Source organism: Cotesia glomerata, linkage group LG3 (genome assembly GCF_020080835.1).
Source record: "Cotesia glomerata isolate CgM1 linkage group LG3, MPM_Cglom_v2.3, whole genome shotgun sequence".
NCBI classification, from domain to species: domain Eukaryota; kingdom Metazoa; phylum Arthropoda; class Insecta; order Hymenoptera; family Braconidae; genus Cotesia; species Cotesia glomerata.
Window position 1 is genome coordinate 6,081,642 of NC_058160.1, and position 14,814 is coordinate 6,096,455.

Below are 14,814 nucleotides of genomic sequence, written 5' to 3' on the forward strand. Positions count from 1 at the left end.
ATTAATTATATATCATATATATATATATATATATATATATATATATATATATATATATTTTAGCATCTATTATCATAATAATAAACATATCATTTCCAAATGCACATTGATAACACTCATAACATTTTTACAATCAGACAGTAGTATACTAAAGTGATACTCAACCATTATTTTTTTTTTTTTCATACGACTAGTGGACAGACAGACAAACAACGAAACATACAAGATCAGATACTTTAATACTATCTTATAAATAATTTTTATCATTATATTATAGTTAATTTATAATATTAATAAATTATTAATTAAAATTTATAATTCATTTCATAGGGAAACAAACTCAATCGGCGGTTTAATAACCGGAGGAGGAGGTGGTGAAAGCCGTAGATCATCAGTTAATGAAAATGTCGAGCTTCCAGTGGCAGTAACACGAGGCCCCATGTTGTCGTACTGTGACCCAAGATCAGTGCGTAGTGGTCTGCGAGGCAGGGTTGCAAAACTGGATATCATTGACGTTGCTGGTAAAGGAGTTGGAAAATTACTTTTATCAGTTATCGTTGGTGCATGAACTGGAATATCAAGTAAATCTGGATAACAACGTTCAACATCTTGTGGTAATGCTACTGAAATAAATATATTTCCGTATATACCAGAGGGTAAAACACCACCGGTGAATTCTGGTGGCGGTGGAGGAAATCCAGTTGTTGAACACGCTGTAATATTATTATTACGTAACCCCGTTGAATTAGTCCCACCACAATCGGGTCTAAGTCTCTCGACAGTTACTGTTGTGGCGTCGCAAATGGAAGCACGTTCAGCAAGCTCCAAATCACCAGGACTACATGTATCTGCTAAGCTACCCTGGCCACTAATACGTTCATTAGTATTGCATCCGCTGGTACCAGTTGTTGTTACTGATAAATCCAAAAGTTTTTTCTCTTGATCGCCAAAACTCGTGCTGCCTTGAAGTTTTACTTTTTCGTGTCTGGTGCGCCTCCGGGATCCTCCACAAAGACACAGGACCATCAGTACAGCAGATATCGAGGCAAACAATGCTGCGGTTCCACCACCAGCGAGCGTCACCCAGAGCAGCCAATTGTCTGTTTGTGACAAAGTTGGTGCTGTAAAAACACGTGGTACCACAATGTTAATGGTGTCCTTAGCAGCACCGGCAATATTTCTTGCCTGACATGTGTATTCACCGGCATCACTATCACTAGCATTGTAAATAGTTATATTGTTCCACCTCTCTGGAAGTTTACCATCAGCATGGTAGTGATTAAACTCTGCAGATGATGTGAAAGTCACGATGTATGAAACTAATGGCGCATAGGGGCTTGATTCTGTGCTGCGACTTAGGTTTAGAAATCCCCCGTTAAGCTGCCACCAAAATTCGGGCACTGGATCCCCTGAAATCAGGCAAGACAAACTCAAGTTCCCGTTTACTTCTTCTTGCATCGGGCTGGCGTAGACTTTTACTTGCGGAGCACAAGCGAAATCTGAGGGCTTTACGTCCTCCCAACGACGGCCCTCGAGTCTTGATGGTCCGTTGCATATTTGCGGTACTGAGTAGATTTTTTTGGGTGTGTCAGGTATCAGCCAATTACGAAAACTCTTCAATCGGCAGTCACAAGACCACTTGTTGGCCTCCAGGGTAAGTGTTTTCAAGTTTGGTAATGACGAGATTGTCGTAGCATCTAAGTAAGTTAATTGGTTATTATCGAGTTTCAATGATTCTAGATTAGGCAAATTGGCAAATGTCAGACTGTGTACTTTAGTTAACCCGCATCTTTGAAGCTCAAGAGTCTTGAGGTGTTTAAGTGTCGGGAATTGATGGCTTACAAGAGTCACCAGCGGATTACCTGTTAGAATTAACACTCTAAGCCTTTCATTCCCGTTGAAGGTATTTATCTCTAAACTCGCCACGTGATTGTCGGACAAGTCTACTTCGATTAGTATCCCCATGTCTTTGAAGGCATCCGCGTGGATTTCGTGGATTCCGGCATTCCGGAGAAATACTTTTTGCAAATTAACAAGCCCGTTTCGTTTGAAAATTTGATCTTGCAATTCTGGTATGTTGTTACCCGACAAATCAAGTACCTGCATCTCTTGATCCAGTGACGCTGGCAGAGAACTCAATCCGGCATTCTGACAAAATGCAGACTTTTTTCCTGATGTCCATTTGCAACTGCAAACAACCGGACAGTCTGTCCAATCGGGAAATGCCGCTGCGTGGAGTAACAGTACGTATGTACTGTTTATTATCAAAAGTGATAAAATTGTACGCCCTCGAAGAGGGTGCTTTACTGTTTCTAACATAACACTGTTTTGTAACGTTTCATTTACAGCGGTTCTTCCATTTTCTTTCGTACTTTTTTATGATTCCCATTTATAAACTTTAATTACTTTACTATTTCATAAGGCATCGTTCAATTAATTCTTTTTTATCAGTAATGATTTTTAATGATTTTAATTTTGAAATCTGCAACATAAATACAAAGTAATTAGATAACTGATATATGATTAAAAAGTGTGTAATAAAATCTTTTCTTTTCAAAAATAAGCCTTTAAGTGTTTTTGATTGACTTAAATCAATAAATTCATGTTTCAGAATTTCCATACATTTATATAGGTCAAAAGCTTTTAATTAATAATTGATCTATATACTTTTATAAAAATTTTCTTTCATCAATTATGAAACAAAATTATTTCAAAAGTAAAAAAATGTAATTACTGAAATTTAACGTTCCGATCTACTAGCTTAATTTATTAAATTATGACATTTAATATGATTATCTTTAATAAACTCAGAGTGGAAAAAATATTTTGAATCTAGGCTTGAAAAATATTTTAACTTTCCGCTAAGAAAATCGAAGATTTTCAAAAATTGGGAAGATATTAGTTTTACCCCGTTTTGCAAAAAACGAGTTTTCATCAGATCTCGACGTTTGAAGGTCATAGGAAGCTTCCCTGACTATCCCCGCGAGGTTGTCACTATGTCTGTATGTAAGTCTGTCTGTCTGTCTGTCTATCTGTGTGTGTGTGTGTGTGTGTGTGTGTGTGTGTGTGTGTGTGTGTGTGTGTGTGTGTGTGTGTGTGTGTGTGTGTGTGTGTGTGTGTGTGTGTGTGTGTGTGTGTGTGTGTGTGTGTGTGTGTGTGTGTGTGTGTGTGTGTGTGAAAGTATGTGAACCGCTTATAACTTTTGAACGGCTTGATCGATTTCATCGCGGTTGGTGCCATTCGAAAGGGCTTGACCAAACTTAGATTTCGAAAACTATTTGGACCGATTCAAATCGATAGATTTTGAGAAATCTTCAAAAAACTAAAAAAAATTTTTTTTTCAAATGTGGTTTTTTTTGGAATAACTTTAAAACGGCTCGATGGATTAACTCCAAAAACTTATCAGCTCTTAACCTCAAAAAACCACGTCGATCACTACCAGTCCGGTCAAAATCGGTTGATTCGTTCGAGAGATATCATGAACGAAAAAAAACCGAAAAAAGAGTTTTTTCGGAATAACTCGGAAATTCCTCGCTCGATCAATTGAAACTTGAAGATTCTTTGTGAGGCTTGAAAAACTGCGTCGAATTCTGCACACCACGTAAAAATTGGTTCATTCATTTAAAAGTTATTGCGGTTTGAAAATTTTAAAAATAGTGTTTTATCTAACTTCTATCAGACTTTTGGGCTCGAAGAGTTCAAAAGCATACAAAAGCTATTTATTTGAGCTCGGAGAGCTCAAAATAACACACAAATTGTATTTTTGAACTCGAAGAGCTCAGAAACGTCATAAGTGCAATTTCAAGCGTTTAGGTATGGAATTGGCGGGAAGTTGCAGGGATGGCCTTCAGGGTCAACCGTTTTCCTAATTTATTAAAATTCATATTATGAGTGAGTAATTAACCCTTCGTAGGTCGCATAATGAGCGCGGCGCCGCCTTTTCGGCATTTTTTTTTTTTTCTCGAAATTGAGTTCATTGATAATTTTGAAAAAAATTAAGTGCATTCTTTTAACCTTTCTAAAAATTGTGACGTTATCAAAAAGCATAAAAATATTTACGAAGTAACTTAAAAAATCAATTTTCGGAACCGGGCGGCGCTATGCCGCCCGGTGCGAGTGAGCCTCCGGGAGATTTTCTAACTGCGCTGTTGCCAAATGTCGTTACCGCCACTATTTCAATCTGTTTTACCGCATGTGAGGTACAAAAATAAAGTAATGTTTGAGGTTAATTTTACTGTTTACACTATAACTTGTGATTTGTTCAAAATACTGTAATAATTACACTCATATTAAATATTATTTATATAAAAATAGTAATAATAATACAATTGGTAAATAAATTATTTTATAATACATCATACTAAAATTAACAGATGTCTGGCTTTATATATTACTAATTATTTAAATAATGAAAAAACAAAAAAATTTCAGGTGAACGAATTAAAAAAAAAAAAAAATAACAATGGATGCCAATTTTTCAAATTATTTTTTTTGATTGAATTTAATTCTAATTATGATAGATAGATAGATAGATAGATAAAAAATTTATTTGGCTCTGGAACCTAAGCTCCCTCAAAGCCATCAATATTTAAATTACATTGGTTTACATAGGTTACAAGATTACTTAACTAATTAAAGGTTTGCAATTAGATTTAATTTCAAATGTTATAAAATCCAAATAGATTATTTAATACAAACAAATAACTTAATTTAAAGTCATAATAATTCTACAAGAAAAAATATTTAAATAAGATCCAAAATAAAGATTGCAATTGTTAATTGTCATGTTCAAAAAAGTGATTGAAGCAAGCATTTTAAATTCAACCAAATTATCTACAGCCACAGTCTCAGCTGGCACTGCATTCCAGATACGTATGCCATGAATTAAGAATGAATTATCATACATGACACAATTAGCCTGCGGTATACGAAGATAGTCTTGTCGGACATCACCTCTACGCAGTGCTACAGGCAAAAAGTCTAGTTTTGAGCCGAATAGCTGCCGATAATTTAGTCGAATTTCCTTATAAAACAGACAAGCAATGAAATAATCTCTTCTCGCTGCAAGCTTTAGCCAACCTAACTTTTTGAAATATGGAGTAACATGTTCATATTTTGGTACTTTATAGATAAATCTAACACATGAATTCAATTCACGCTGCATCTTTAATAATAATTTGTTTGACATATTCGTATACGCCGCACAACAATAATCAAAGAGAGGAATTATTAAAGTAGATACTAGCTTAATACGTAAACTTTCACTAAATATTTCATTGTTTATTTTTAGTTGTGCTAGAATACTCATAGCGCGATTGCACACATTTGTTACTTGATTCTCCCATGAGAGAGTACTATCTATAGTCACCCCAAGGTATTTTACAGTGCTACTTTAAGGAATAGCACACCCCTCTACAAAGATTGTGTCGGCTAGTCTTAATGATAATTAATTTAGCGGATATTTGATAATTTTAAGAATTTTTGTAGCAAATAAATTATGACAAAAAATAATTATAAAAAAAATTGACATTCAGACGTTTTAAAAAATTAAAGATGCAATTTGTTAAAAATAATTTTTTTGAAAAAATTTGTTTGTTAAAAAAAATTAAAAAATTTTTAAGTGACAGCTAGATTTAATGTCATATTATAATTTTATAATCTGGTCTTAGATGTTAAATTTAATCACATGTGATAAAAATAAAAAAAAAAATTTTGTTATTCAATTAAATTTATGATAAAATATAAAAGTAAAATTATATTTAATCATAAAACATTGAAAAAATACTTTATCTCACAAGGAAATAGTATTAGTTTACATTTGGCAACAGCGCGTACGTTTTAACACGGCGGCGGAGCGCTCACCATGCGACCGACTTAGTTCGGAAAAGACACGCTACCTACGAAGGGTTAAAAAAGTGTTTTTTGTTAAAATTTTTTTTTTATAAAATATTCAGGGCGCAATTATTATTTCTATTTTTTATATTGTGTACAATAGAGAAATAAATGTTATAAGCCCTATTACGTGAAATGCATGACTGAACGTTGTGAAATAACAAATTGCATTAAAATGATTTACGATCGCACGTTGACAAAGAAAAATACTGAATTGATAAAAATAAAAAAAAATTGTGACAGATACGATCTAGGTGAACTTTAATAAAATATTCAATTAGTGTGTGTACGTTGTTAATTGGAACAAAAGTAACCTGCATGTAACGACAAGGGGTTACAATAAATAGCTTGAGGTGTTAAAAAATTTTCAATTATTATTTTATAATGAATTAACTTACTCGATTGTTTCGTATTCCTTTATTAATAGTGTTTGCAGTACTGGAGCTATTTTCCATCGCTTACTAATAAATGCAATCATCATATCGGTGACAAGCATATAATAGTTCATTTTTTTATTTCCTCCACTGGATTGACTTCATTATTCAAGAACCTTCGACATATTGTTTGATCTCAACTTTTTCCTCATTCCATACTTCGCGATTCAGCATGTCTTCAAATCTGAAATCAATAATGCCGTTAAAACTTACTCAAGTTTAAGTATCCATGCTATAATGCAAAAAAGAAAAGTTTTTCTTCAGTATTTGTACTGTAAAAAGCTCTATTAGAAGAAGTAAGGATAATTTAACTTATTGTTGAAGAAAAATGATTAGTAAAATCGTAAAAAATTTTTTTTTGAATTAATTAATGAAATATTAAAAAAATTTCGTTTTTTGAGCAGTAATAATAAATTAATTTGATTTAAGAATATTATTTTGAAGAGTTTGATCATCTTGAATCAAGCAAAAAAAAATCTTGAATAAAATTAAATTCACTTTAACCAAGAACAATTTATTTGTTTAAGAATTTTTCTGTTTGATTAAAAATGATTTAAGATTTTTTCTTTTAAATCAATTTAATTATTTTACTAGACAGTCAATTACGTTCTATATTATTTTAAGTTTGGAACAGTGACGAAAATAATGTACCGTTGATGTAAATAGACTAGAAAATGGCGCTACTTGTGTTAAAAAAATAGTTTTTTTCATAAAAGAATATTATAAAGAATAAAAAAAATATTGTTAGTTTGAAATCTTAATTTTCATATAAAATATTCATATACTTGACTCAACTTTGATGAAAAAATCTCCGTCATTGAACTTTAAAATTATTTTCAAGGTATTAAGAGCTTGAAAAAAAACCATAAATTTGAAAGCAATATAAACTTTGAGATGAAAAAGTTTTGTATAATTTATTGAGTTCTTTAATCGATAATTTCAGTGATAAAATAGATAATATTTCCTGATGAATGATTTTTTTAATTGCAAAAATTATATAGTTATAACAACCTGGGATGTTCCTTCTTTCATTTTGTCACTATTTATTTGTATTCGCATAATAATAATAATGCACTTAGTAGTTAATTGGTCTTGTCATGTTCCTTCGACAAGTAATAAATTATATAAAATTACTTTAATGACATTACTTATTATCACTAGAAGATAAAAAAGTCATACATTTAAATGTAGAGTTAGATTCACTCATAAAAAAGTTAAAAAATTTTTTTAATAAATGCTTTCAGTGGTCATGAAAAATAAAAAAAAAAGAATGGAAAATAATTGAAAAACTTTTATTTTTACTAAGCTATCAAAAATTCAAGGTGAAAATTTTTTATGAAATTAGATATTTTATATAAAAATATTAGATTTCGCTATTTTATTCTCTTTTATAATCGTTATCGTTAATAGTCTGAAAAATGATTAAATTTCCACTAATCTCAAGCGATTTGATACCCATTTGTGAGTTATTGGGCTCTTTAATTTTTAAAATATCAATAATTTCCCAATTAAAAAAAAAAACTTAAATTTTTTTCGCGAAAAATTAAGAAGATAATAAGGAAGAGTGTAGTTTTTTTTATCATAGCTTCTATAACCAAAGTTCAAATTTTAAAAGTTAACTTCTTTCCAAAGTTCATTTTGCATGGAAATATGTCAATGACATCATAGAAAGTAGAATTAAGTTTACCGAGTACTTAAATATTCTGCTAAACACATCTAATGTTAAGCTGTTCATTTTTATACAAAGTTATTTCCTTTTTTCGACATAAATTTATTACAAGAAAATGAGAAGGATAGAAGAAAAAGAAATAATTAATAATGTTTCATTTTCCATTCATTGAAAAATGATTTAGAAAGAATCAGGTCAATTCATTGAGTCTTCCGTGAAATATCATGTCTTTATTTAAGCTTCAGTTAACTGATATCAACAACAAGATTATTTATTGGATTTTTCCACATGATAGTAAGCACAATAGTTTAAAAATAAAATTTTTTTGTTAATATTTAAGAAATTCAATATTATAAATATTCTTTCTGGGATATACATGTCAATGCAGTACTCAACCGGTAGAGATTTAAGATTTGAATACCCGGTTAACCTTATATTTTAATAGTGGTGTGTTTTGCGTATTAAAAAAACGTGAAAAATAATTTTAAAAAATAAGAGTAATAAAAAACTACTAGTATATTACAAAAAGATTTTACGAGTAATGTAATATAAATTTAATTATGGAATATGAAGAAATAACAAAAATTTATGGAATTCGGCCCAACAATAGAGATGCCAGTCATCAAAAGACCTTTGACGTATTTTATTATGTAAGCAAGAAAAATTCTACGGTGATATTACTTCAATAAAGTATCTTAGATATTAAACTTGTATATAAAATGTGTAAGAATGCAAATATAAAGCATATTTGATGTTAAACGAACCGAATATTTTCAATTTAAGCATCAACATTCGATAAAAAATTCGTTCAATTGATTTTTTTTCAACTTCCAATAATACGTGTTTAATTTACCAAAAACAAGTCCATCTGTATTTATGTAAATTATAAAAATATTAGTTCTTCATTATTTTAATGTCATCTATACTTTAAAATTATTCTTGCTCATCTTCATACGGAATATAAAATTTAAAAATAAAATTTTTCTTGTTTTATCAGAAACGCTCAGATAAGAAAAATTATAAAAACTATAGATCGTGTACATAGATGAACGATATTAAATTCAAGAGAGAACATTTTTTTTATATTATAAAATATATATTCAACAAAACAGATATATCAATGATACCATAAAATCTTTTCGATTCGCCGCTTTCCACGTATAAATCTACTTATTATATTTTTTCACAGCTTGACCTATTAATGTTTTTTTTTCTCTGGAAATACTTTACTTTTGTAAAAAATTTGATATAATTATTAGTTTTAAAAAATTAATATTCTTTTTTTTTTTAATTTTCGATATTAATTTAATAAAAACCAATAATAAGTGTTAAAGATTTTATGTTCCATTAATTAATTTCTATATAAAAGAGCCAATTTTCTCCGTTTTTATGCGACCTTTCAAAGAAATCGAAGATTTGATTAAAAAAAAATGATTCCTCAAAGAAAAACTTGACAAGAGATTTTTAACTTCCCGCTAAGAAAATCTCAGATTTTCAAAAATCGGGAAGTTATTGGTTTTACCCCGTTTTACAAAAATCGAGTTTCATCAGATCTCGACGTTTGAGGGTCACAGGAAGCTTCCCTGACTATCCCCGTGAGGGTGTCACTATGTCTGTGTCTGTGTGTGTGTGTGTGTATGTATGTATGTAAGTATGTAAACCTCTCATAACTATTGAATGGCTCCACCGATTCGATCGCGGTTGGCGCCATTCAAAAGGGCTTGTCCAAACTTAGATTTTGGATACAATTTGGATCGATTCGGACCGATAGATTTCGAAAAATCTAAAAAAAACTGAAAAAAAAAAATTTTTTCAAAAGTGGTTTTTTTGGAATAACTTTCGAACGGCTTTATCGATCAACTCCAAAAACTAATCAGCTTTTAACCTTGAAAAACCACGTCAATCGCCGCTAATCCGGTCAAAATCGGAGGTATCGTGCAGGAAAGAAAACCCAAAAAAGTGATTTTTCGGAATTACTCCGAAATTTCTAGTTTGATCAATATAAACTTAAAAATTTTTCATAAGGCTTAAAAAACTACGTCGAATGCCGCCAACCGCGTGAAAATCGGTTGATTCATTCAAAAGTTATTGCGGTTTAAAAACTCAAAAAATAGTGTTTTATCAACCTTCTATCAAACTTTTGAGCTTGAAAAGCTCAAAAGCATAGAAAAGTTATCTTTTTGAGCTCGAAGAGCTTAAAACAACATATAAATTGTATTTTTGAGCTCGACGAGCTCAAAAACGTCGTAAATGCAATTTTAAGCGCCCAGGTATGGAATTAGCGGGAAGTTGCAGGGATGGCCTTCAGGGTCAACCGTTTTCCTAATTTTTTTTTCAAAGTTATATGAATACAATGAAATATAATTTTTAGATACTTATAAAAATGCAACATAATTATTAGAACTTTGAAGATAATATTACATAATATATTATTATCATTATTGGTCAGTGATGAGACGAATGCGATAAATTATCAACTCAATATCATATCTTACTACAAAGATACTTCAATCGATTAAGTTGTTTAAACTTTGAAAGTTCCAATAGTTTTACAAACCAATAGACATGCATGTATACAATAATAATATCGTCGGATAGTATTATGAAACTATAAAATAATACTTAGTACAAGCAGTAAAATAATATAATCTTCAAAATTGAATCAATGATCTATTACTTGATAATTCGCTTGTTTGAAATGATAAGTATACTGCCAAAATTATTTATTGTGATAAAATAGCGGATATTTATTGATTAATTTTAAAGAGTAAGAATATATAATCATTGTTTATTAATAATAATACTTAACAGTATTATTTGCCGTAATAAGGTTATTGGCTCTAGAATTGTCTTTGCAGTCATGCATTGTTAAAAATTTTATTAAAGTATTGAAAGGAAACCCTTCAGAGCTACTAACAAGTTCAAATCAGTCGGAAATATCAAATATCATCGTGCTTACAAATTAATTTACTCGATTGTAGGCTTCAGATAGTATTAAAGTTTTGAACCGTTAATTAATTGATTTTGAATAATAACAATTCTAAACAGTTTAGTGAGTCATAGATTAATCGTAATGATGATGTTTTTTTGTAATTATTATTTTGTTCGTGTAATTTCAATGAAAAATGATTAATATAATTTAATAAATAAATGATGACTGTGAAAAATTGTGAATGAATTTTTAAATGAATTTATACATGTATAAAAAGAAAATTAAAAAATTTATATAATTTTGCACCACAAATTAAAATTAAATATTTTAAAGTGACGTTATAAAAAATTTTAAGGAATATAAAAGAATTAAAATTTATAATAATGAAATATTAAAATTGTGAAAAAAATGACCCTCGAAACTCTGCGAAAGTAATTTTAGCTCCTCACAAAACTTATTAAAAAATCTAAATGATAAATTCATAAATAAAAAAAAAAGAAAATATTTTTAGGTACTCCATTTATCTCCATTTCAAGTATTTCGTTTACGACTTTACCCAGATGGTTTCTAATTAGTCTAATTATGAATATTAATAAATTAATTTCTGAGTTGAATATTAAATATTTGAAATGCAATTTCCGACTAAAATAACGAAAAAAAAAAGGAAGAAATAAAATATTAACAAACATAAAATGAAGCAGATTGTTGATACTCGAAGCAGGAAAAAGTATAATAAGCATAAATGAATTCGGAGTTTCGAGGCAATAAATATTTGATAGAATCTGAAGAAAGGCAAAATGTGATGACTCAGTTAGAATGTGTCGTGGTAGTTGGCCTGATAGACGCGCATGTCCACGGATAAGAATACAGGGAAGTGATTGAAGCGTGGATAATATATAATATAAAAGGGTGCTACGTCCTATTAAGTGGTACATGGAGGACATTACAAGAGGCTTGTTGACACGAATTTAAATGTCTAAACTATACGATTCGACGTAACACTTTTTTTCCTCTCCATCTCATTCTCATTTTCCTCTTTCTTTTTTCTGTTTAGTTCTTCTTCTCCTTCAACGTGCCTCATTCATAATGCGCAGTGGTACACCGACTATCTCTATCCCTCTCAAGAGTTATATTGTATACCGTGCATTGATCATGAGCACAATATCAGTGGCAGCGTGCGATCGAGCTTTCGGATGCGCGGAACTTTATTTTTTGTACATAATCATACCCAATGAATTAATACCCATTGGTTATATATCGATTTTTTTTTAATGTTACAACTCGACACCACCATTACACTCGACCTTTTTTATAACTCTCATGTTTCCTCTTTCATATTATACTTTATACCTTATATCTTAACCTCGATTACCGATACGAGCTTTTATCAATTACTTCATAATCATTCCACTGGAAGCTATTCAAATTTCATTTTATCCAAGACCTCAAACCTGAATAAATTTTTTTTTAATTAAAATAATTATATTTAATTTTTTTTTTATTAACAAAAATTAAAGTTTATCTGTTGGAAGTTGAAGTTTTGTCGGAGCTTTTTTTAAATTCATCTACGAATAGACAAAAGGCAAAACTTCTTTTCCTGTCTTTCAACAAGTGTTGAATACATAATAGTCTACTTTATAGCTCTAACAAAGCTTCATTGTATTTATTGTCCATAACTTTTAAATTAAACTGATTTTAGTTTAAGTTTTAAAATGTCACTATCATTATTTTATTTTTTTCCTCTCTTTCATCAAGCTTGTCTACAATTAACATTAATTTTTCCATAACTAAAATTTTATGTTTTCAAATTAAATATAAAAAATAATAAATCTACAAATAACAATAAAAAATTTATATTTATAAACTCACTTTGAGGTTTAATCAATTATGGCTGTAGTTGGTCACTCTGATGTTGAGAAACATAATCTCGTATAAAAATACCTGCATGTAAAATTTACAATGTACATAAAATTCTAAATTACTATAATATATATTCTTCAGTTAAAATATTAATATAAATGTAAATGTAAATATTAATTATGATAATTTATCAAAATTCCACTTACACTTTCACTGGTGAGTTTTAAATGTGTGTAGATAGTGAAACATACAAGCCCGATTGATCGGAGGACGCGACTGACACCCTAATCCAGGCCGGGTGCAGTGTTCCATGTCGTCGAGTGCTCTTTTATAAACTTAGATCTCACATTATTGTATTTATATATATAGAGGAATGTATATATATATATATTAATGAGATGAAAAGCGAGTCAACTGCTACCAAATCTACGAATATATTATAATTTTATTTGTTGCTCGAGTTCAACGTGACAGTGCAATACGCAGATTTGCCGCAGCGAAGATACAACCACAGATTGGTGATTTACCCTCTCCTCCTCTTGTGTCTTCAGGGTTCTATGTTCGTTTACTTCTAACTACCTCTCTCTTGGCGATATACCGCCACAGTGGCAGCACTGGTAAATTCCAGAGCTTTGCTTCGTTCAATGAAAGCTGTATCTATATACTTAGTGCCGAGTCGCTTGTTTCCGTGCATATTGATACATACTACTACTAATACCACTATTAGGATGGTTACACCGCTACGATTGTACACGCGAAAGTTGCATTGTACATTTTACCCTCATCAACCCTTTATGCATCTACAAACATTCAACTTTTTTTGCATACGTCAAAGGCACTTAATACTTACACTGTAATCGTTTTTGTTGGTATTTTATTGCTGGAATGCCGTTAAAAATTTTCTTTCATCTTTTTTTCAACTGTTATTCTTGCTATTATTTTTTACTGCACTTCGAAATTAGTTTTATTAAAAAAAATCATTTATTTTTAAATAAAATTGACTTTTAAATGATGAATTTTTATTTGAGGATTTTAGCTAGAAATTAATTTTTAAATGGTCATGAAATTACGATTGTAATTGTAATTATTAATCCGAGTAATTGAAGAGATTAGCAAATGGATTGTATATGGTATCAAGTGATAAAGAATTTATTAATCAGACGTTGCTGCTGGCGATAGTTTAGAGTATACAGTGTATATAGGTTGAGTAATTGATTACTAAACCCTCGGTGTATGTACAGGGCACGGAATTACCACCTCGAGTTTGTTCTGTCGCAAATCATCCCTGTCACTATTCCAGAACAAAGGGATTTAATCAGATTACTCCAGATAATAAAATTAATATTGATGTTATTGTCTACACTATTTGTCCAAGTTAAATAAATAATTAAAAATTGTTTTATTATTTAAACTACTGTCATTATTGTTAGTTTAAACTATTATTGTTTATTATATATTATTGAGGTAAATATATTATTTTTATGAGTAAATATTTGGGTTTCAAATTACTATTGTTATTGTTGATAAATATATTTTAAGTTCTTCAATGTATTTAACTTTATTAAATAAGAGAAAAGAGGTTTCATTGCAATGAAAAATAATTTTTAGAAAGAAAAATTGCAACTTTAAAATTTTAAAGTGTATAATTTTTTTAAGTTTTTGATTTGCGTTTAAAAATTAGAAAACATACTTTTTTTTTCAGATCCACAAGTTTTTAATTATTTTCTGTTCTCCAAATTAGCCGAATAAATGTTAATCAATGCAGTGATACTGGCAGCCAATAAAATTTAAAATATTATTTCGCACATTTAGAAAACTGTTTTTGAAAATTCTTTTATAAATATTTGACGATTAATTTTTTGCAGGTAATTCGGGTAGATAAAAAATAAATTAAGATTTGATAAATAATTATTAGAAGCTATTCATGAAGACAAGAAATTTTTAAATGTCGAAAGAAGAAATAAATTAAGAATTTATGAAATAAATATACACTAAATATTTATTAAATAACTATTGAAATGAGTTTT

General features: G+C 29.7%; 1 protein-coding gene across 2 annotated transcripts; it reads right to left on the reverse strand.

Moving 5' to 3' along the window:
• Positions 1-65: 65 nt before the first annotated feature.
• On the reverse strand, positions 66-13,355 carry LOC123260883 (leucine-rich repeat, immunoglobulin-like domain and transmembrane domain-containing protein 3). 2 transcript variants are annotated; one of them, XM_044722247.1, is made up of 5 exons: positions 12,994-13,355; positions 12,797-12,868; positions 6,291-6,510; positions 651-2,482; positions 66-569 (listed from the first exon to the last, which is right to left on the reverse strand). In XM_044722247.1, the coding sequence occupies exons 4-5, from the start codon at positions 2,317-2,319 to the stop codon at positions 325-327; spliced, it is 1,914 nt and encodes a 637-aa protein (XP_044578182.1). In that variant the 5' UTR covers positions 2,320-2,482; positions 6,291-6,510; positions 12,797-12,868; positions 12,994-13,355; the 3' UTR covers positions 66-324. The 2 variants fall into 2 exon arrangements, with proteins under 2 accessions (XP_044578182.1, XP_044578181.1); XM_044722246.1 differs by having other exon boundaries at positions 66-2,482.
• Positions 13,356-14,814: the final 1,459 nt, after the last annotated feature.

What these genes read in the sequence shown, in the direction of transcription:
- LOC123260883 (XM_044722246.1), bottom strand. Translation starts at nt 2,319, where the DNA reads ATGTTAGAAACAGTAAAGCACCCTCTTCGAGGGCGTACAATTTTATCA.